This window comes from Phoca vitulina, unplaced genomic scaffold (genome assembly GCF_004348235.1).
Source record: "Phoca vitulina isolate PV1807 unplaced genomic scaffold, GSC_HSeal_1.0 scaffold11, whole genome shotgun sequence".
NCBI lineage: Eukaryota > Metazoa > Chordata > Mammalia > Carnivora > Phocidae > Phoca > Phoca vitulina.
The window spans coordinates 41,637,368-41,661,911 of NW_022589714.1; the positions used below are offsets into that span (position 1 = coordinate 41,637,368).

General features: G+C 38.6%; 1 protein-coding gene across 9 annotated transcripts in view; it reads right to left on the minus strand.

The window, feature by feature from the left end:
* Positions 1 to 24,544, minus strand: part of NFYA (nuclear transcription factor Y subunit alpha) — a 28,345-nt gene continuing 3,801 nt past the window's right edge. For 2 of the 9 annotated variants that reach the window (XM_032409855.1, XM_032409857.1), the window contains exons 2-10: positions 21,491 to 21,638; positions 19,830 to 19,916; positions 16,886 to 17,032; positions 8,108 to 8,239; positions 7,809 to 7,914; positions 6,022 to 6,188; positions 4,753 to 4,926; positions 3,782 to 3,883; positions 1 to 1,012 (exon numbers count right to left, since the gene is read on the minus strand). In XM_032409855.1, the coding sequence (XP_032265746.1) occupies positions 959 to 1,012; positions 3,782 to 3,883; positions 4,753 to 4,926; positions 6,022 to 6,188; positions 7,809 to 7,914; positions 8,108 to 8,239; positions 16,886 to 17,032; positions 19,830 to 19,916; positions 21,491 to 21,565 (1,044 nt within the window). In that variant the 5' untranslated portion in view covers positions 21,566 to 21,638 and the 3' untranslated portion in view covers positions 1 to 958. Of the gene's footprint in view, positions 1,013 to 3,781; positions 3,884 to 4,752; positions 4,927 to 6,021; positions 6,189 to 7,808; positions 7,915 to 8,107; positions 8,240 to 16,885; positions 17,033 to 19,829; positions 19,917 to 21,490; positions 22,221 to 24,544 lie in introns of those variants that run through there. The other 7 variants (XM_032409856.1, XM_032409859.1, XM_032409858.1 and 4 more) reach the window with 7 other exon arrangements.

A 24,544-nucleotide genomic window follows, 5' to 3' on the forward strand; every position in this document is an offset into this window, starting at 1 on the left:
ATGTGAATTCAAGCCCCACATTGTACTCCACGCTGGGTGTGGAGCCTACTAAAAAAAAAAAAAAAAAATTCTAATTTGGCTGTTTAGGAGTTACTACAAATGTCCTCAGCACTTCAGCACAGAAAGTTGTTGTATGGTTTTGTTCTCTACTTAGGAAAGGCAGTTTCAAGGTCCAATACCCTCTAAATTGTCTTACAAGTAGCAGAAGCAAAAACTATGGTCCAGATGATCTGTCAGCAGACAGACAAACCACAACTTGCCAAAGCTTTAAAAAAAGAGAGATTTAGCAATTTATAGTTTTAGTGCTTGAGTCTTTTGTCATTCTATCCCCAGAGTTAGCTTTTCTTGGCTGGAGTCCAAAAATACCAACATATCATCTGGGTAGACAGAGATTCCTATTATTACCACAGATTAGATCAATGTATCTCAGAGAATTTATTGTTTCCATGTCATAAGATGGAACTTCCTTGCCTGGAAGCCACCTCTGAATACAAAGTGTCCAGTGAGTCAGCCTGAGATCCCCCATCAGAGGGATGGATGCTGCTTAGATTCCATGGGAAGGAGTGGGCGTCGGCTTCCCTGATTTCAGTCTCGGTTGAGAAGGTTGTTCTCCCTAGCTAAGATGGCTGGCTGGCTTCAGAAGCCAACATAAGTGCTGTGTGTGCACTTATGTGCACAGGTCCCTTGCATCATCCTAATCCATGAAATGTCAATGTCATCAACAGTCTGAAATAGGTCCTGCCTGAAAGGGCGAGACAAAGGCTTATGACTTCAATTTGCCAGACATCGCTGCAATTATAATACTGAGCCACTTATTAAAAACTAAGTGGTTTGTCCTGTAGAAAAGGGCAGCACGTAATCGTCAGTGTCCCATTGGAAGAGGTGATCAATTTCCTGGAACAGTGGGAAACAGTGGTGAGGAACGTGACCTTGATCTGCTCCATCACATGGCCTGGGGTTAGGACACTCGGATGATCTGTGTCATTGCTTCTTCATCTGCTTGGTTTGGATCCTAGAGACAAAGCATAATAGTGATTAAAATCCTTTGCAAAAGTAACAAGGAACTCAAGGCTCTCATTTCTCATCATCAAGGGGAATACATACAATTTTGCTAAGTAAACCAAAGTCCTAGAATGTACCTAAGTCTACCTACATGGATTAAAATGCAGCTCCATAAGGAAAGAAGAGATAACAAACCTTTGTGTAAAAGGAGTGTTAAGTCTGGCCTGGCATTCTACTTCCAAGCACTCCAGAGTTGACAGTGTATCTCTTTCCTAAGAGAACCTGTGTTGTGCTTTACCTTCCAAATTTAAGGGTCTTTAGGTGGCCAAGAGAACCACGTCATATTGTATTTTTTGTGCCATGACTTTCTGATCATCATATTTAAATACTAAGCACTTAGCAGGGCTGGAAAAGACATTGACATTTATTTTAATGCACTCATTTTGAAGATAAACCCAAAGCCTGGATGGATAAAGTGATTTGCCTGGACTAGAGTGAGAAAGTTAGTCAGCAGCTCAGCAAGAACTAATGCCCAAATCTCTTGGCTCCCATTTCACTATTTCTTAACTATTTCCCATTTCTTTCCACTAAATTCTGCATGCCCCCCTCACTTAAAATCTGCAGTGTTAAGACAAGGATCAGTCCTAAGAAGCTTTTTGCAACACTCCACAATAACTGCCTTCAGTTCCTCCACACCAAGGCTCTGAAGCTTCAACTGATGTGATCTGAGAAAAAGCTAAAAGATTTCTGGAGGTGGCAGGACTGCGGCAGGGTCTTGAACAATGAGTAAGAATAATAACCAGCATTTACAGAGCCCCCACCATGCACTAGATAACGTGCTAAGTAGGTGGCGAATATGGCTTACTGCATGAAATTCCCACAATGGCCCTATGAAGTATCAACAGCAGCCTACTTTACAGGTGGAGGAACTCAGGCCAAAGGAGCCTAAGTAACTTGACCAAGGTCCTATCGGTAGCACACAGAATTAGAAGAGTTCCTGGCACAATGCCCATAGATGGCACTCTATATCCACACGCTGCATGAATTAATGAGAAAGGAAGGGCTCCCAGACTACAGGTAGGAATTAATAGCATTGAAAGAGGAGTTTGTGCTCCTGTGTGGAAATACTGAGGATTCCTAGTCTGACATTGAAAGGCATGAGGAAGCCAAGCTGCTTAGATGTCATATAGAAACAGTTTGGAATCTGATGCAGTAAGAAATGAAAACCAACATGCATCCTTGAGCAAGGGTCCGGCATGATTAAAAAAGCACTACCTTATAATGACCGATTTGGCAGTAGTGCAGGTGGGATGTAATGGTCACACAGAATGAAACAGCAGGAAATGGAAGGAATCCATGAATTCAACAAACATTTACCAAGTGCTTGTTCTGGACTGGGCATTATGCTAAGTCCAATCAATACAATGGAGAACAAAACAATCCTCTACTCTCTATACAGCTTACAGTCTAGTGAAGGAGACGTCGACTGCACAATTACACAAATAAAACAAGTCGATTATTAATGATGCTCAAAAGAAAAGGAAGATGTGAAAAAATAATGAGGTGGAAGAGACCTACTCTGACTTCAGCCTCAGATTTAAACCAAGACCTAAAAGGCAAGAAGATGGGAGTGAAAACCTTTATAGATTAGCTATTTTCACGACAAAGGTCCTATGGCAGGAGACAGATCAATGAATAGTACAGCAAGAGCATAAAGACCAAGAACAGGAGGAAATGAGGCCAGAGGTAGGCAGGAGCTCAATCACACACATGCCTTTTTGGCCATGGTAAGCACTCTGGATTTTAGTCTAAGTGCAAGTGGGAAAATGGCAGGAATGGAAGGGGTTTAAGCAGGACAGTGATGTGAGATGACATACATTTTAAGAAGACCACTTGAAGATGTGAAGAATGGACTAGAGGGGCACAAGAATGGAAGGACACCAGTAGACAGCTGTTACATGAACTGAAGCAAAAAAAGAGGACTTCTTCAGGCTAATGGCAGCTGGAAGGGAAAAAATGTTAACTGATTCAGATTATTACTTTAAAGGTAAAGCCAAGAGGACTTTTTCAAGAATTGGACAATTTAAGCTTTAGCAACTGGGTGGATGGACAGGTCACTTATTGAGATGAGCGACTGGTTTAGGGATAAAAAATAAAATACAAATCAAGAGCTCTGTTTTGGATATACTGACTCAGAAATGCTGATAAGTACAATCAGTGGAATCAGATGTAAGAACCAGTGATGTACAGCAGCTACAAATAAGTTCTGGAATTACACTGGCTTTGAATTTCAGGTGTACCATTTTATTAAGTATTTTACCTTGGGCAAACTACTTAACCTCTCTAAACCTCAAATTTAACTGTAAAATGGAAATAAGAATTCTTACCTCATGGGGCTTGAGGATGCTCTAAAGATTCAATGAAAAAGTGCTTACAAAAATGCTTAATGTAATGGCTGGCACATAGCAGTTAAGTGTTAGCTGCTGATGATCGTGCTATTACACTAAGAGACAATGAAACTTTTTCTTTTAAAATCAAGAAAAAGGAGAATTATAAGAAGGAATTAATAGTAGTAACTGGCAAAGATGAGGAGGAAAAGGGCCAATGGATTGAACACGTTTAGTGCTTTAAGGCAAAAAGGAATCTAAGAGATACAACGTTGCATTCAACTTAGAGAATGTAGTTAGTCTCTGGTGTGAACATAACAAGAGGACTCTGAATGCTCTTCCCAAGAAAATACAAGGCAAAAAGAGAAGAATGAAATGTATCATCTACTTACCTGCATATGGGGACTATCCTTTTCCTTTGGAGAGAAAAATCGCCCACCTTCACCCCGTTTCCGAGCCATGGCATGACGGTGCCGAGACTCGTGCAGGTATTTCTGAAACCAGAGAAATAAAGGTACTAGTTGGAACCAGCACAGTTATCTCATTCATAAATTCGACTCTCTGAAGTTCAGGAGAGCTTTCATCAGAGGCACCAGGGGCAATTATGACCTTGAATTATGGAGAAAGCTTTGGAGGAAACATTGGGCGGCAGCTGACCGTATATGAACTATCATAAAGATGTGAACGCTAAATGCATAATAAATTCATTTTTTATTATGAAATAATAAAAATATAAATAAAAAGGATTCCCCAAAGGTGTAGCAACGATCACTACTAACCCCCCCAACTCATATACATGCCCTCCTTCACTTCAATAACAGACCAAATTTTAGTTGAGCAAATGACTGCTCAGTAAAAAAAAAAAAAAACAAAACCCCTGCATTTCCCTGCCTTGTTTGCAGGTTTAAGTGTGGCCACGTAATTAAGTTTTGGCTAATGAGATGTATGGAGCTTCTTGAAAGTTTCCTTGAGAAAGAGTGCCTTTCTTGTTCCCCTTGTACCTAGGCCAGAGCCCAAGCAGTCATCCTGGACTATGACTAGCACACTAAGGCTATCAGAATAGTGAGACCAGAGGAGAGAGCATCATGAGGACTGACTGTGGAAATGGGCTACCAGCCTAGGACAATTTCTCTCTAGACTTCTCTTATGCAAGAAAAAAAATAAGTTTCTTTTTAAGCCCCTGTTACTGTTTTGTTATGGTAGTTGCGGTTACACAGAACAATAATAAATGTTAACTTTTATAAAGATAACAGCTACTTACTTTCAATTGTTTGGAAGGTGCTCAAGGAAACAAACCATATAAAAGGTAATTTCAAAAGTAGAACCCTGCCCTTTCTCCTCCTTCTTTCAATGTTATACACACCCTTCTTTCCTTTGGAATTTTTCCTTCTGCCTCTAGTTTAGCCCGGGCTTGCCTCCTCTTTAATATACGGTGGTACTGTTTGGCATTCACATAGAGAGGCTCTTCTTCAAGCATCTCTGCCCCAGGGAGAGGGATTCTTTGGATAGCAGGTACAGAGCCAGCACCAGGCACCATCTACATGAAGAAAAAACCACAGCTTATTAAATAGTGGCACGTAGTATGGACACAGGAAACTTCTCGGTCCCTGTTAAATTATTTTTTCTAAATGCTATAAAGAGTAGCTTTTATAGAGCACGTAGTTAAACGGGATTCCTGGAGAACATTTACACCCATGCATTTTAAACCAAAATTCCAGAGGATTGTCATAGGGAACCCAGGAGCTACAATGACAGATGACACAACCATGTCCAAATTGTTATCCACCTATGGCTCCATTTCTAGAAAAATCTGCTGCCATCTAATGGTCAGGAATAGTAATCATAGACAATGAAATAGTACAAAGGTAGGTTGACCCAAATGCCTACAGTTACATAATTTAATAAGCTACTTAACTTGCTAAATAATTCAAACTTAATTTTTCTAAACACACTAAAACTAAAAACACTGTACTAAGTATATGAGAAAACCAGTAACAGGTTCCCATGCCCCATTCCCTTCCCAACTATAACAACTTTGAATGGATGTGTGTTTTTCTGGTAGTTTCCTCCACCTCTGTGTGCAGGCTTCTACTACTTGTTCTTAATTTACCCATTTTAGGTATTATGTACTGCCATCCATTTTGGACAGGAAGACTTACCCTCCACTTACACCACTACTCATCTCTCCTTCCCTATCTTCCCAATGTACTCATAGCATACACGTTTTGGTTTCTTTATTGATTACAATCTCATTTTGAGCTTACTTCTTATTTCACTCTCTGGGGGCAATGTATTACCCACTTCCCAAAGATTAGTAGTCTATGCCTTCATTATTTGAATTCTGAAAAAGATTACTCAAAAGCGGTTATTTCTACCTATTTATCCTCTGCTCTATCTCTAGCACCTAGAATAGTCACCAGCACATAATAGGTGCTCAGAATGAATTATAATGCATTATAGTGTTTCTTGTAAAAGTAGATCTCTGTAACTGCCTTAAGGATCAATTCAATCCCAAGGGGCCAGCGTTATCAACAAGCTTTATGAGATAAGATAGCAAACTGCAAGTCCAAACAAATTTTCAATGACAAAGAGACATATGGAAAGATAAATGACAGAAAATCCGTTTCCTTACCATGACCATCCCTCCTGAATTGACCACATTGCCTGCCACTGGTAGTGTCACAGTGACAGTCCCTTGCCCACTGCTGGTTGTGTTGGTGTTGGCTCCTGTCTGAACAATCTGTGCTCCTGCCAAACTGGCTGCTGGGATGGTGATCATGCCTGAAACAGGGACTGTAACTTTAAGAAAATAAAACATAAAACAAACAAAAAACAGGTACACAGAAAGAAGGGAACACAGTTAGTCCCTCTTCTATCTGGCACACGCTTATCTACTCTGGAAAAACATACTAAACAGCACAAAGGGAGAGCACTCTCCTACTCTCTGCCCCGTTTGCTGCATGTAAGCCCAGTAATCACTGCCTTTGATAGTCTATTCACTGTCTGGGTTCCAGTTCTGATAAAATTATCCTTGAAGTGGATACCTCCCTGGGTATTCCAGTAATAGCTTTCAATGGCGGGTGAGAAAGTTTGGAGGCCTCCTCTTCTAGAGGTCAGTCTGACTTCAGCTATACTACTGTTCTTGTATATGCGAATAATCTGCTTAGGACGGAGACTTTATACATTTATAATTTGTTTGTCCTAAACTGACAATGACAACCTGTTCTAGAACTAAAACTTAAAATTAAACCAAACACTCCATGCTCCCAAACTATCACCAGCACCACTCACAGATTTGTTCACCATTTTCTGATTGATCTCTGGTCTGGGCTCAATCCAGTTCAGGCCTTCTCCTGAGTCACAGGAGAGCACACTTACCTGCACTCACTGGAGCTTGTGTACTGCTAAATTTTAATCAAAAGTCCAACTTTTTTGGGGGGGGGGCAGGGGAGGAAGAGCATGCATGCGTGTGAGTGGGGGCAGGCAGAGGGAGAGGGAAAGAGAGAATCCTAAGCAGGCTCCATGCCTAGCATGGAGCCCAACTTGGGGTTCGATCTCACAACCTTGTGATCATGACCTAAGCTGAAATCAAGGATGCTTAACTGACTGAGCCACCCAGGTGCCCCATCACAAGTCAAACTTTTGCTCATGGACTCAGATGTCTTTTCCAGATTCAATTATCTGACAGATACTTCCAAAAGCTCTCAAGTTCAGTTTGAGCCATCTCCTCTTCTCTGAAGTCCATTCTCCTCCCAAGTCCAACAGATTTCATCACTCCTGTATTTATGCATTATCTATTCCTAGGACACACCTCTATAAAGGCTCTGCACTGCATTTATTTGGTCACATATATGTCTCCCTTAATAGATTAGAGGTTCTCTGAGAAAATTTCTTTCTTAGTGAAGTGCTGCATACATAGTGGGCATATAATAAGTCTTTTGAGCAAAAACTAATAATAAAGTAGACCAGAAAAAAAAACCTGCAAGTAGCAGCAATACTAAATGCCAACTTGACTTCTGATTGGTTTCTTCCATTACCAATAATGAAACTGTACTTCCAGTCTTCTATGTAGAAACATTTTTTTTCCCCTGCTAGAAAGGCTCAAAAACTTCTATAATCCCTAGGGCCAGTCTTTTAACAACCACTGCAGGAACGCCTACAAATGTTACCAACGCTGGTCACGTATGAATGACGAGAAAACAACAATCAATGGAGATTTAGAAAAAATTTTTGTTGTTCAAAAGTATGTTCTGTGGGCTCCCTGCTAGCCAGGGAGAGCCTGCTTCGCCCTCTCCCTCTCTGTAAAAAAAAAAATATATGTTGTGAGGAGGTCACAAAATTTGTAGAGCAGTCATTTGCTCAAAGGATAAAAAAGATGCCCCCTGCCAAAGTCCCACAGAAACACACAGGCACACTTACCTTGCTGTAGAATGGTGCCGTCTGCGTTCACTGGCTGATAGACAATAGTCTGCCCTTCGGCGGTCTGTGCCACTTGCTGTCCCTGGACGGCAATCTGCTGCTGGGTCTGAAGGACAGAAATCGTGACAATTTAATACATTCCAAAGCTACCACAAAGGACGCCTTCTTTTTAAGAAAGAAAATACAACATTTTTGATGGTTTTCTTCCCCATTTCTACTACCGGTGAGATATCTGGCTCAGCTGTCTGACCCTTCCCAATCAGTTGTGCTCTTGGGTTGACAGAGATCATGGGAATTACCTGGGTCTGGCCAGCAGTGACTGCCGTCTGGGGCTGCTGGATGATGATCTGCTGGGTCTGGCCCTGCTGGCCCTGTACCTGCACAGCCTGCCCACCCTGGATCTGAATCTGTCCAGGTGGTACCAACTGTATCTGTGCGAGAGAACACAGAGAAACATTAGTACCCCGCTGGCACTGGTCTCTTTTGGTCCTGGAGTATTAGGTACCCAAGTTCCCCCAGAAAGCAAGAAAGGCTCTGAAGCGGAAAAAAAGAATCTTGTTCTGCTCTCTATTATAAATCAGACATAAGTTGTTTTCCATTCATGAAACAATGGGGGGAATTTTGGCTGCTGTCTAGATACAGGATGATTTTAAGGAATCAAAGTCAGTTTTAAAAAAGATGATATATAACCAGGCTGGCATGTTATATATATTTTTAAAGTATATTCATTTAAAAACATATCCTGCAGTACTTTTTAGAGATCAAAGAATATTATATATATTCAAAGTAATCCTTGAAAGAGTAAGGGAATACAGGTGCAACTAGAAGACTGATTATAATTTGATAAATGTTAAAGCTGGGTGGTAGGGATTCATCACACCATTCTCTGTTTTTGTCTATTTAATGTTTTCTACAATAAAATGTTTAAAAAAATGCTATCCTATATATATATAAAAGCTTTAAACATACAGAAAAGGTGAAACTATTATATTAGAAACCTATGCAGTCACCACTCAGATTTAACAAATTAACGTTCTGCCATATTTGCTTAACATTCCCTTCCCCTCTAAAAATTATTTACTGTATTAAAATGTGATCATCCTTACAGAGCATTTTACACGTCTATCCATAAAAACCTATGGATAGGTTTTAGTTTGTAAGTTTCACATAACTAGTAACATACTGTATCTTTTTGCAATTGGCTCTTATCGTCATTGTTTTCAAAATTTAGCCAGTTTTAAAGTATTTATTTCATCATTTTTAAAGTATTTATTTATTTGTAATCTCTATACCCAATGTGGGGGCTTGAACTCATGAGCCTGAGATTAAGAATCACATGCTCTTCCAACTGAGCTAGCTGAATGACCCATCTTCCGACTGAGCCAGCTGAGCACCCCAGAACTAGTTCACTCATTTTAACTGGTATTAAGTATCACATTAAGTAATTATACTGTAACTTATTATTCATCCATTCCCCTTAATATTTGGGTTTTTCTCTAACAATTTTATTTTTACAAACAAATTTTAAACACACACACAAAAAGTAATGAACACGTATTCTTGTGCAAATGTTTTAAGTTTCTTAAGTAGAATTTCTGTGTTGAAGGAGATGAGTGTGTGGTATGCAGCCTCTAAAATGGTTTCTAGCTGCTTTCTGGTAATCACTCCTTTATGTAATCTTCCCCATGAGTGTGCTGGACCTAGTGACTCACTTCTAACAAACAATCTGGCCAAAGTAGTGGGGCATCACTTTTGAGATTAGGTTACAAAAAGATCAACTTCCATCTTGCTGGCTTTTTCTCACTCTCCCTTACTTGCTCTGAGGGTATCAAGATAGCTGTCGTGTCATGTGCTACCCTACGGAGATGCCCACAAGGCAAGGACCTGACGCCCACCCAGAGCCACATTAAGATGAGCTTTAAAGTGGATTCTTCCCCCTGTTGAACCTCGCTTCGACTACAGGCCACAAGTGTGTCAAGAGACACTGAACAATGTATCAGATTCTATTCCCTATGTCTATTTTCCAACATCTTCACTAATGCTCAGTACTATCATTAATGTTTGCTGGTCTCTTGTTGATTTAATTTGCATTTTCAATTTTATTCCTGGCTTTGGATAGCTAAACCTCAGGTAACAATTTTGGATAGAGAGGGAACCTGTGCTATCCAAATCTATTTTCTTATATTTCTCTCTTTAACGGCTATGGCTAATTTATTAGGAGTGTCATTGTAAATGTGACAAATTTGAAAAATATTTCTTATAAGCTTTTTATTATTTAAAAAACTAGTTAACAGTTTAACTTCTGGGTGTATAGCATCCTGTTTTCATGTAACACCTACTGTACACATTTTTAAGAACAAAAGAGAATGCATTTAGGAAGGCCCCACACCTCAAAACTTCCAGTATTTTATATACAAGTTCACACCTAAACAATAGTCAAGGGTACAGCACAAATGTTTCCCCCACATCCCCTTCATCTCCCATCTCATTAGTTCTTTCATTCATTCCATCACCAGACATTTTTGATCTGGGTGTTATTTCAACAGAGTGGAGTTTTTCTCCCTTCATTCCGTTACTGTACTGTATTACATTAATTTTTCAATGTGGAAGCATCCTTGAACTCTAGGAATAAGTCCCACTTGTTCATAGTGTGTAATTTTTAATATGCTCTGGATTTGGGTTTGCTAGTATTTTGGGGGGATTCTTGCATCAATGTTCATAACGCATATTAGTCTGTAATTTTTCTTGTAATGTCGTTGTTTGGTCTTGGTATCAGAATAATGCTGGCCTCACAGAATGAATTAGGAGGTACCCTTTCCTCTCCCAATTTTTGGGAAAAGTTTTAGGATTGGTATTAGTTCTCCAAGTTTTTGGTAAAATATACCCGTGAAGCCATTAGTGCTTTTATTTGTTCGGTGATTTTTGATTATGGATTCAAGCTCCTTACTAATTATAAGCTCTGTATTCTGGTTTCTCTTCAGATCACATACATCTTTCACCTTTTACTTATTGTAGGTCTATTAGGATTTTCTATTTCTTTGTAACTGAGTCTTGGTAGAGTAGGTTTTCTTTCTAGGAATTTGTTTACTCTTTTAGGTAATTCAGTCTGTTGCATTTAGTTGCTCATAACACTTTCTCTTATGATCTTTTCATTTCTCTACAATTGGTAGTAACATCCCTACTTTCATTTCTGATTTTGGTTATTTGACTTTTTTTAGTCTATCTAGCTCAAGATTTGTCAATTTTGTTATTTTCAAAGAACCGACTTTTGTTTTCATTTATTTTCTCTATTGTTTTTCTACTATTTCATTTATTTCTGCTCTAGTCTTTATTATTTCTTTCTTTTGGCCAGCTTTGGGTTTAATTCAATCTTTTTCTAATTCCTTAAGTTGTAAGGTTAGGTTGTGGGTTGTCAATCTTTCTTGTTTTTAACATAAGCATTTATAGTCATCAATTTCCCCCTCAACACTGCTTCTGCCATGTTCATGTATGGTGGGTCTTTGTTTTCATTTGTCTTTAAGTATTTTCTAATTTCTCATGTAATTTCTCCTTTGATCCATTGATTATTTAAGAGTGTACTGTTTAATTTCCACAGATTTGTGAATTTTCCACTTTTATTTCTGTTGATTTCTAACTTCATCCCACTGTGGTCAGAGAAGATACTTTGTATGCAGTCTGAGACTTAATTTGTGACCAGATATATGATCTGTCCTGGAAAGCTCCCATGTATACTTGAGAAGAATGTGTAGGCTGTTGCTGTTGGGTGGAGGGTTCTGTGTAAGTCTGTCTTATCTAGTTGGTCTATTGTGTTAAGTACTCCATTTTCTTACTTATCTTCCGTCTGGTTGTTCTACTGTTTTTTTGATTGATTTTTAAAAAAGATTTTATTTATTAGAGAGAGAGAGAGAGAGAGAGGGAGTGTGCAGGAGAGCGAGACAGCACAACCAGGGGGAGGGAAAAGCAGATTCCCTGCTGAGCAGGGAGGCTGATCATGATCATGACCTGAGCTGAAGGCAGACACTTAATGGACTAATCCACCCAGGTGCCCCACTGACTGACTGATTTTTTTTTTTTTTTAAAGTAGGCTCCACACCCAGCGTGGAGCCCAGTGTGGCTTCAACTCACAACCCTGAGATCAAGACCTGAGCTGAGATCAAGAGCTGGATGCTTAACAGATTGAGCCACCCAGGTGTCCCGGCACTCTGAATGTATCAGTCACTGCCTTCTGGCCTCCAAAGTTTCTGATGAGAAATCTGCTAAAAGTCTTGAGGATCCCCTGTAGGTGACAAGTCACTTCTCTCTTGCTGCTTTCAAGATTCTCTATTTGTGGCTTCCGAAAGTTTGATAATTATGTGTCTTGCTGTGGGTCTCCGAGTTCATCTTATGTCTCTCAACAAATCTGGGGAATTTTCAGCCATTATTTCTTCAAATATTCTCTATGCGCTTTTCTCTATCTCTTCTTCTGAGACTCCCACAATGCATCTGTTGGCACACCTGATAGACTCATAGTTCCCATAGGCTCTGTTCACTTTTTTCCAATGTTTTCTCTTTCTGTTCCTCAGATCCAATCATTTCCATTGCCTTATATCTTCAAGTTCGTGGATTCTTTCTTCTATCTATTCAAATTTGCCTTGAATCTTTCTAGTGAATATTTCATTTCCATTATCATACTTATCAGTGCCACAATTTCTTTTCAGGTTTTCTATCTCTTTATTGGTATTTCCATTTTGTTCATTCATTGCTTCCCTGACTTTTTCAACATCTTCTTGTAGTTCTTTGAGCATCTTTGGGGCAGTTATTCTTAAAATGCTTGTCTTACAGTAAATCTATTTTTTTAAAGGACAGTTCATAGATTAATTTTTTCCTCTGAATGGGCAATACTTTCCTGTTTCTTTGTATGCCTTATGACTTTTGTTGGAAACTGCATATTAAGTCAACTAATGTAGTGACTGTAGACATCAGATTCTTTCCCTTCCCTGGGATTTGCTGTTATTGTTTTGATTGCTGTAGGCGGTCTCTGTGCCAAAAAATCAGCCTAAGGCATAAACTGAAGGCTTTTTCAGGTCTTTTCTGAGCCTGTGCCTGTCCCCAAGTATGTGCAGTCCTTTTCTAATTTTCCCAAATATTCAGCTTCTTTTGAGTGTCCTAGAGTCTAAAGTTAGGCTCTCAAAAGGGGGAAAAGAGAAAAATGAAGGGGGCAGGAAAGGGTGCTGACTTTTTAAAAATTCCCTAGGGGTCAGCAACTTCAGCTGGAGGGAGAGGGACTTACAACAGTGGGGGAAGGTGTGACGACACAGGCTGCCTCCTCCTTCATCTGCACCTCTGATCAGAGGCAGCAATCAGTGATCCCTGATTTTAGAGGATGGGGTCTATTTTGCTCACCTTGGCACCTATAAGCTGCCCAGAGGCTGCGTCAAAACCTGTGTGCAGCTACCTGTTAGGCTGCTGGGTAGCTGCTATTATGCTAAGAGCTCAAACTTACTGAAATTATCTTCACTATAAGTCTATGCCTCCCCCTGTAAGTAAAAAGTTTTCAAAAAGACTTGAGAGTTCCAAAATAGTTTATACCAGACAGATTCTGCCAGTGCGATTATTATGTAGGTGGGGAGAGAGATTCCTGGTATGTCCTGCTCCACCATCTTCCCAGAATCCTCTACCTAGGTCTTCTTAACTACTTTTTCCAAATACTTAGCTCAGAGTTGGCACTTAGAAAGTAGTGGCAAATAGATAAATTAGTAAACAAATTTATTTAGTTATCTGAATCTATTTCCTAACTGAGCTTCAAACAGCAAGGGATACCTGCTTTTAGTCATTTGGATTTCCTTTTCCATCTATTCATATTTTTTGCCCATTTCCCTACTGGATTGTTATTTTCATATCAATACATAAATGTTCTTTATGTATTTTGGATACAAACCAAATTATGTGTGTTAAAAAATATCTTCTGCATATCTGCACCTTGTCTTTTATTTATATTTTGATGTATATACATTTTTATTTTGAAGCAGTCAAATCAATTTGGTTTTTATATCTTTAAAAAATCCTTCTCGGGGCGCCTGGGTGGCTCAGTTGGTTAAGCGACTGCCTTCGGCTCAGGTCATGATCCTGGAGTCCCGGGATCGAGTCCCGCATCGGGCTCCCTGCTCATCAGGGAGTCTGCTTCTCCCTCTGACCCTCCTCCCTCTCATGCTCTCTGTCTTTCATTCTCTCTCTCTCAAATAAATAAAATCTTAAAAAAAAAAATAAAAATAAAAAATAAAAAATCCTTCTCTACTCCACGACGTAAAGAAAATTCTCTTGTAAATAAAATCTAAAAGTTTCCAAGTATGCTTTTTTACATTTAGACTGTAAATCTACCAAGTATATAGTAATGAGATAGATATCATGTTTTCTTTTTCTATGTCATTCTTAAACCACTTCTTCACTGGTATTTTATACTATTTTTATTACACATCAACTTCCAATATTCTTGCATTTATTTCTTCACTCTCTACTTTGGCTCTACTGTCCTTACTAAGCCAGTGATCTTAATCTAAAATTATACACAAATTTAGCATGTATCTGAACATCTGTACCTTTTCTAAGGGGATATAGGTTTCAGTGGAATTCTAAAACAGAGCATGCAATCCAAAAAAAGGTTAAGGAGTACTCTTCAAAAAGAAATGGTTATTCAACACTAATGAGAAGCAACCTCTAATAAAAAGGGATTGAAACCTTAAGCATTTTAAAAGCGGCTGTGGAATCGTACTTAAAGCTTTATACACATTAACAGAAAAGAATTTCTCCAGGATGGTTTGATTAGTCACAGTCCTACTTGGAGGGAAGGGAATGAAATAAATAACCCTTTCAAAGTCTCTTAAAGGCTGAAAAATCCCCATAAAATCATAGAATTTAGAGCTGGAATGAACCCTAAACATCACCTGATATAAACTGCATTTCTGGATGAGAACACTGACAATCAAATGACTTGGCCAGGATCAGAAATCTTGTTTAACGGCAGACCTGGGAATGAAAGTCAGGTCACTGCATTCACAGTACACTGTTCCTAGTGTTATAGCACACCATTTCTACTCAATGGTGGAGCGGAAGGTGTGGCAGGGGGGCTGGAGAGGAGGCAATGAAAAGGACAGAAATGAATAGCAGTACGACACTGCAGCAAGCACACACACAAAATATATTTAAAGCCTTATACATTTATGCATGGAGCAATGTGGAGACTATTTTTAATCCTAACTACAACTCTATCTTGGCAAAAATATGCCAACGGCCTTAAAAATCATCTTACCCTTCTTTGCTCAAGCAATTCCTCCACTCCAAAGAAATTACTCTAAGAATTCAACTGGAAAATAAAGTAATCACACTCAAATACATTTATAGTAACCTTACCTATTAAAGCAAAAAACCAAAAATAAAGCAAACAAAATATCCCAGAATACATTTTGCAAAAAAACTGTACATAAAATTACAAGGGCTTATATAAAAATTAATTTAGATTTATCAAGTAGTGTGATCATGGCTGGTTTTTCCAACTTCTATTAAATTCCTCCAGAATAACTAAATCACTGGGATCATTTTAATTGTTAAAACAAAATATAGATAGAACAAAAAGTTAATAGTTCTCCCTTGCCCCGCCTCTGTGCTCATAAACATATATACCCATGAGTGTTTGGCTATCCATTACAGAAATCACATAGTATATATTTCTCTGCAAATTATTTTTCACTAAAAATACTTCAATATTGATTATCCCCCCCAGAAAACAGTTCATCCTTTTTAACAAGGACAAAATGCTCCATATATGAACATATGGAGTATGATGTATTCAACCATTTCTTTATCTTTATTGATGGAATGGACAGTCAGGTTACAATTTTTTTTCCTAGTACAATGCTGCAATAAATGTCTTTGTACATCTCTCCCTGTACATGGATGCTTTTCTTCTTACACAACAGAGTCTCAGAAGTGGGGCAGAAAGAGCAAAGGTTTATGTTTATGTATTTAATAGTGAGATGCCTTCAGAATTTGAAATTGCCAATAATAATGTTTCCTTTTCTCTACACCCATTCTAGCATTGGATATAAACTCTTTTTAATTTTTACCAACTCGATAAAAATTCCCTCTAGTTTTAAAAAATCTGATGCCACTGAGCTGCATGTCTTGTTTTACCTTTGTTTTCTGTTTCTGAATGCATCTTTCCAGTGGATTTACCTAAGTACTTTATTGGTTTGTTTACAGAATCAGCTTTGATTTACCCTTCTACATTTTTGTTCGTTTTCTACTTCATTAATTTTAACCTACTTTTTTGTTCATTTTATTCTTCCTTTTCCTAACTTCATAAGGGAAATACATTCACTTTTCAGTTCTTTTAGAATAAAAGTATTGGGGCTCCTGGGTGGCTCAGTCAGTTAGGTGTCTGCCTTCAGCTCAGGTCATGATCCCAGGGTCCTGGGATCGAGCCCCATGTCGGGCTCTCTGCTCAGCAGGGGAGTCTGCTTCTCCCTTTCCCTCTGCCTGCCGCTCCCCCTGCTTGTGCTCTCTGTCAAATAAATAAATAAAATCTTAAAATAAAATAAAATAAAATAAAAGTATTTAAGGGTTACACATTTTGCTCTCAGTACAGCTTTAGGTGTGTGTGATGGGTTTGGACTGAAGTATTTTTTTTTTTCATCACTTGTTAGATAATTCAAATTATAAATCACTTAGCAAGAAATGAAAGGATAACATTCCTGACCAAGAACAGTTAATTTCCAAAGCACACTGTAAATTCCCTCAGCTGCCAGAAGTTCCAACAAAGATCAAACCAATAAATTTTCTATTAAACTAGACTCTCATCTTTTTGTATTCTTTATATACTGATTCAAGATCATACCTAATATCTTAGTCCTTACCAGAGATGTCCAATTTCTGTACAATTCTGTTTCTATCACTGGTAGTACAAAAGTAGAAAATCGACTAATTTTGTGAATGTAGGGTGGCAAACAGTTAAATGCCAGATCAATAGTCGAACAGTTTCTAACAAGCTCTTCTTTAAGACCTCTATTCTGATATTCTGTCTAAACATTTTTTGCATCGCTCACCTGCTGCAAACCCTGAGTCCCAGACACAGGTACTTGCATGATGGTTTGACCTTGTCCACCAGGGACAGCTTGAACCATGATGGGCTGACCAGTTGATGTGATTAATTGGCCTCCACTGACCTGTACCATTAATGGTTGCCCCTGGACCTAGAAGGAAATAAAATAAGAACAATGAAATAACGTAAAATGGTTTTTACCAAAAGATAATCACTGGAACTATTCTGCTGCCTTGGTAGAGGGGGAAAAGGTAGAAGAGACACTAAGAAAAGAAGTCTCAAGTCCCTGTCTTCAAGTTATCTTCTTCAAAAACACTCTATCTTTGACCAAACACCAAGTTGAATACTTTAAGGTCAGATATAATGAAGTATATCCAGGGTCTTTAGGAAGTCTCAACAGATATAAGGCATTTGTCATCAAATACAGGCTAAATCTACGAGAAGCACTCAATCAAAACATCCAGACTATGTGCCTTTTGAGACTAATATTCAGGAATAGTTTCTAGTGAAGGCTGGAGAGGAGACGATGAGAGGGAGGGCTGATGGTGGTGATGGTGGTTGAGGGCAAATTCTAAATAACCTGGAAGGAATAAATCAAACTACCCAGCAATGACTCCAGGAGGCTGGGTAGCAAGCAGCTCTGGAAGCTTATGCAGAAGACCCTTTCTCCCCATAGTCCCTCAAGCATAAATGAAATACACAACTTTTACCCTCTACCTCACTCTGGGAATTCTAGTCCTGTGGTTGTTTCAAGAGCCCACTAGGGAAGGCCTAGAAATATCTTCTGGTCAGTTTTCAAGCTCTGTGGTGAATTCCTCATACTGGACCCTGAATATCTACATAGTTGTTTTAGTTTTAACAGAAACAGTGACAAATATGGGAATTATACACTCAAGTGTATCAAAAAACTCCCAATTTTCCAGCTCCTCTGAGTAAATGGACTACTTTAGAAGCCAGGGCATTATACGTGCTCTATAACATCTTGAATCCCAATATAAAAATACCTAGCTAACTGAATGCATTCTGGAAGCCAGAAAAACAAGCCATGTTAGAAATGAAATGGAATGTTCAAAAGAATAGCTGCAAGTCCAAAATTTCATTTAGATTCTGCCCTTGTTTTTGAGAAATTATTTGTAGCAGAACACAAGAATATTCATAGGACTAAAATATTCATGCTTAATGCCCTTGAAAAGTGTGTTCGAATAACAGTAATTGGTTAAAAGAACAATCTTCCCTAGATGAATAGATTAGATAATAAGACCCCCTCTTCTTCACCACCACCACCACCACCAAATGCATCAGAATCCTCAGGAACATTTAATTCCCAAATTTTATAAACTGTTCGTTGAGAAATTCCACTTTACTTTTTAAAGGACTTTACAATCTGATTCTCTCATGCCTTCTCCTTTCCTTATCAAATTAAATTCCCTTTGCTACACCAATGTTTGCATGTACTCCATCAGAAAGGATTCTGAATATTTATTAAATGAGTAACTGAAAGAAATATTAAAAATTCTCCAAAATAATGAGACCTCTAGAGAAAATGCTTTCATCATTTCTGTATAAAGTGTTCCCATTTCTTTTAAATAAAATCTACATAAGTAAGAAACAAGTTTTAAGGCCCAACTGTTCATAAGTTTCTGGCTACCCATCATCTTGAACTTCTCCCCTCACTGACACGTTAAATGTGTACATGATAAACCATCTGAGACTCCAAGGAGCCCACTGCGTTTACAACACATGAATGATTACAAGGACACATGCATCAGACAAGAAGCCATACGGTTAAGAGCATGTTACATTCCCATTCCACAAGTGGTTAATGACAATACTGTTTTATGTATCAATAAGATGAAGCAAGCATGAAAAACATGAAGAACAAGCTGCTGAACTCTATGATTTGAACATATTTAGGAGTACCTACAAGCTCAGCTTTTTTCAGCCTAATTTATGGTCAGAACTGACTGTGTATCACCATCAGACATTACAGGTGGGAGGTGTCGGGATGGGGCTGAAAGGTTAGGGTGAAATGATTACGATGAGGGGCAGGTAACTGCCGGATGCTTAGCAGCACTGAAATGAGACACCAGTTCTACATTCTAGGTCCTACTTTGAATCATTTCCATTCAATGGAGGAAAAAGGCAGGGCACTCAAATTTTGCCAATTTCTCAAAAATAGAGTAATTTTAATCAAAGTAACCTGTAGACACAGAAAAGACTTAGGCTTCTACTCTCATTTTTACATAGGAACTGGCCAAAATATAACCCCAACTAAGGATATTTAGCTTGGCCATATAAAAAGTTAGGGAACTGCTCTAGTTAAGTAAGAATTCTTATAGTGGCTGTAATACCAAAGACTTATAGAAAGCATATTTCACCTTTCTCTGGCGAAGAGGTATAGGGTAATCTTTGCAAATCTAGTAATAAAACAGGTCATGGTTTCCTTAGGAGAGGTAGTGAAAAGGCAGCAGTTAAGAGATTAACAAGATTCACTGATTAGATAAACCTTGCCAAATACAAGGATTATTTTGCAGCCGAGTTGCCCTTTTAATAAAAATAAAGCATAATCTAGCCCTAGTTATTTTTTATTCCACTATTATAAATACAAATCCACGGAATTTTACCGTGCATTCTGATTATAGAGCTTGAGCTCTAAATAGATTCTAATGCCACTTGTAAGAATTTCTTCCTGTCACTTGCACCATTTCCTTCCCAAAGAAACACAAGTGCCAAATTCAATTTTCAGAAAATTGATACTGGGGTCACTACATGACTAGGCATGAAACATGAGGAGACTGGAATCTTACAAGCCTCAAAGACAAGTTAACAGCATCAAAAACATGCAATTGACTTTGCCATTCCTCCTTGAGATCCTACCACAAATAGCACCAGACATGAGGACAGGAGAAGTTCATGCAGTGCTTACAGAGAATCAGAGAGGGCACCACTACCTGGAGGGTCTGGACTTGCTGGCCTGAGGCGGATGCCACCTGGGCCTCAGTCTGCAACTGGACAGCAGTGACACCACCCTGCTGCTGAGAACAGGAACAGGAAGAGCTTGAAATGTGTCAGGAAAGAAATGTAGAGTTCAAGACATGAGATCACCTTACCTCTTGTGGGAGAGGGAGGGAGTCTTCTTTTAACAGTCCCACCCAACAGAGGACTCTCAAACTGTACAGACTCCCTATACTGAAGCTATTTTGTTGCAGGTAGCAGGATTAAAGATATTAGCCCTTTGTCCCCAGAGTGAAACTCAAAACACATTTCCATGACTCAAAAACAATAGCTGTCATCATGAACACAAATTTTTTTAATGTAATCCTTCCCTCCAGAAATAAGCATTTGAACCTTCTGCTTAGGGTTACCTTAATGCTTTTTATTTCCTCAAATGAGTTCACAACAAAAAAGTTATCAGGTTTTACAGCTTTGAAGCTACAATGAAGAATTTCTGAGACTTAAATGTAATCACCAGATAGGAAGAATGAAGCAATCACTGTGAACCAAAATCATCTTCAGGCTGGTCACTGCTCTCAAGGCCCAAAACTAAGATTACTTCTACTCAACTGGACTACCTTAGAAGCAATGTTTTCAGTGATTTAACCTAATTTTTATATCCTCTAATGGTAAGTTCTGACCGAACAAGACTTCATCCATCAAGGCGGTGGTGTGAATAGAGGGCCCTTTGTGGAATCCCCTTTCCTAAGGAGGCAGTTGAAGGAAGCTGCCAGAGACACAGCAGCTGGGTGGAAGAAAAAGCCAGTGAAGGAGTTTAAATAATTAATTTCTTTTAATCAAGAGGGGCCCCTTCCTTTGATCATCAGATAGGAACAACTTACCATCAAAATAGCCTTTGTATTCCCTACCATCTACTTCTCTGTATTCTCTAAGTTCCCTTTTGGAAACAAAACATGTCCCAATCTTGGCCTAAGGTCAAATCAATGCATAATAAATGTCTTTTCTTCTAGGGAGAAACACAAGTAAACTTTTACTAAAATAAAAAGCTAGGTATAAAGCATCAGAAAATGTAATCTCTGTATAAATCTAAGAAAGCAATCTATCTTATTAAGGAATAAATCAACACGGGATTCCTTTCTTGTATGTGCTTATTCATAAGAGTGGCTAAGTATTAACCTCATGCTGAACTACAGCTTTTCAGAATAAGCACCGTAACGTATCAAATCAAAGAACAGTGGATTTCTTGGATGCTGACTATCTTGGTTTATCCATTAAGGCCACAGACTTAAAAGATCACAAAGCTAGCTTAATGGAGAAGAGAAACTACAAAACTGAATCCAGAAAAAAACAAAAACTCCAAATTTCCATCTGAGAACAGACTAGGTTTTGACTTTTAGCAAAATGAAATGGGCAATTCAGTATTAAACCAGGCTCCCAAGAAAAGCAAATTCTATGTGGTCATGGACTGAATACAGAGCTCTGAACACATGGAACATGAGAGAAATCGCAACAAATCCAATCTTCAAAAACCACTTCGGCACGAGTCACCAGACCTATTATTCATAAGATCTGGGACCTCTAAATAATTCCCCACCGGAGTGGTGCCAGTCCGGGCTCCATTGCTGTGCTGTTTAAAGCAGTTTTACTTCCATACCTGCTGCTGAATCTGTCCAGCCTGCACAACAATCTGCTCTGTCGAACTACTGCTGTTTGCTGTATACTGCTCCATGATCCCTCCAAGTTAGAATCCTGTCCACAGTGAGTTTCACTCAGGAGATCCTAGAAGACTGCGAAATGCACTCCTATTAGAAAGGTTGGGAAAGAAACTAAGTGAGATTGTTAATAAAAGCCTCACCAGATGATTAACATTAACTTACTGCTGTGCTTTATTCGCAAGTAAACAGGGTAAGAGAACAGGAAATGTTCATTTTTGACATCATTTGTAACTAGGATTACAAGGCACGCTCATGCCAACAATACCATAATGCCATTTCACATGTCTTGAAAGTGCTTTTAGTCATTTTTTATTGGCAGCCTTACCTTTCAATACTACCAGGGCAACACTTCCAACTTAGAAATACTCATGAAACTACAATATCATGTTGTTACAAGGTCTATTTAACACTGGTTTTAAGGTCTGCCTGTGTATTTTAGAGAATATACAGTTTCTTTATTTTATAGCACATACTTGCTGCCTGCCAATGCAATACCAAACGTGTTACTCTAGTTCGCTACACATGGTCTGCAGTGTAAAACTTCACGGCTTATTATTTAGTAAGGAAATGACCCAGACCTGAAGTCAACCATTTTGCTTATCAAAATCTCCATTAAGTAGTATTAAGAAAGCTTGAGTGAAGGTTTAGGAATTTGCATTTTAATCCAGGGCAAGGAATAAGATGTTATACTAATGGCAAAAATAATGTTTATAGATTAAATAGAAGAAGAAATTTTATATGACATATTAAGGCTACGAGTTTCTCTAAAAAGAACTTAAACATCTGCCTTCGGCTCAGGTCATGATCCCAGCATCCTGGGATCGAGCCCCACATCGGGCTCCAGCCCCACATCGGGCTCCCTGCTCAGCGGGAGGCCTGCTTCTCCCTCTCCCACTCCCCCTGCTTGTGTTCCCTCTCTCGCTGTTTCTCTGTCAAATAAGTAAATAAAAACTTAAAAAAAAAAAAGTTAAAACTACATAATAAAGGGTAGGATATAATTAGGCCTATTAAGTATTCAAATGCAAGAGTGGGGGAAACTTAACGACTGAGCCACCCAGGCGCCGTCAATTTAACTTTCTTTATGGCAATTTCTAAACCCATGTAATAGTGATAGGGGCAGCCTAGGTGGCTCAGTCGGTTAAGTGTCAGACTCTTGGTTTTGGCTCAGGTCGTATGATCTTAGGGTTGTGAAATCGAGCCCTGCTTTGGGCTCTGTGTACAGCATGAAGTCTGCTTAAGATTCTCTCTCTCTCCCTCTCCTTCTGCCCCACCCCCATTAGTGCACTCTCTCTCTCTAAATAAATAAATCTTAAAACGATTCTCTCCCTCTTCCCCTCCCCTTGCTCATGTGTGTGTGCAAATAAATAAAATCTTAAAAAAAGAAAAAAAAAAAAGAGTAGTGAAAACATTATTAATGAACCCCCACAGCCATCTCCAATTCTTACACCATGGTCAATCCTGTTTCACACATCTCATCCACTTTCTACCCACCCCTGAATTATTTTGAAGTAAATGCCAGACACTATATGATTCCAAAATGCTGTAAATACTCTGGCATCTATCTCTAAAGAGGTAGGACTCTTTGTCTTTACCATCGTATCACAATATTGTCTCTACGTTATCATTTCAAACATTAGAAAATGAGTAAATCCCTAAATATTATCAAATATCCAGGCCTTGGTCAAATTAACCCTTCTCACTTAAACACTCCTTTAAAATAAGGACACAATTAGATAAATGGAAATGGTATTTGAGAATCTTAGACAAACCTGATTCAAAAATTTAAAATTATACCAACTACCAAAGGGTAATTCACCCTGGAAGTATGGGAAAGGTACAGGTATATATAAGTAAAATGTAGATAGGTCTTTGCCCCCAATTTTTCTCCAGGCCTTCATAAATTCTAAAATTTGAACGATAAAGTTATGTGAGCTAAAATGAACCGCACGTTTTGTCAGCAAAGAAATGCTACTCTCCATAAACCCGCACATGGTAGATGAGATTAATCACTTGTAAACTGTCTCAATATGGTGTGAGAGAAATAAAAATATATCCAAGTGCATGTGCAAGTATTTAGGAAGAAGTATATTTAGGTCTAAAATTCACTCTGAAATGCATCAAAAAACAAGATGGATTGATGAATGAATGGATAGAGATACCTGATAAGTATGGTACAGTGTTAACAGAAGACGCTAGGTGATGGGTATGCTGGTGTTTACTGTAAAATTTTTCAACTTTACTTATGTTTGAAAATTTTTATACTAAAATATGTGTGTAGCCTATTACTCATAAACAAAATGGTATGCAGAGTAAGAGTGTAAGAGCCATAAATAAGTGACAGGATGACTGTGCCATCACTGCATGCTATTCTGTGGCCATATGGTTCTCTAACTCACTACCCTTGCTCTGATGGAATGCTCACCCAGCAACTAACTATAATTTAGATATACATACAGATATGCCAACAGAAAGCAAATATGATCAGCAATACAAATGAACTTATTTCTCATTGCATAGTGACAAACTGACTTTTTGATTTTTATACCAGTTCTCTTTGGAATTGGTTGACTAAGTCGGCTCCTGAGAGATTCTGGGAACGGTAGAGAAAACTGGGTTTCAGCAGGTCTAAGGGACTCTGCCAGGGAAGTAAATGGTCTTCCCTAAGCTACCTTATCTCTAACTGTAGTACAATGTATTTATCTTTATAAACTAATGAAATTAAAGAATTAAGGATAATGATAACAAAAGAGCCTAACTGATTCCATTTATATGAAACTCACAAAAAGCCATAGAAATCTAGAGACACAAAGCAGGTCAGTGGTTCCCTGGGACTGGAAAAGCAGGGCAGGATAGGGGTGGGAAGTTGATTAGAATAGAGCATCTGCAACTTTCTGGGGTGATGAATATGTTTTATATATTTTTATCGTGGTGGTGGTCACATAGTGACATACTTAGACATACCAACACTTAAAATAATTACCCTTTGTGTCTGT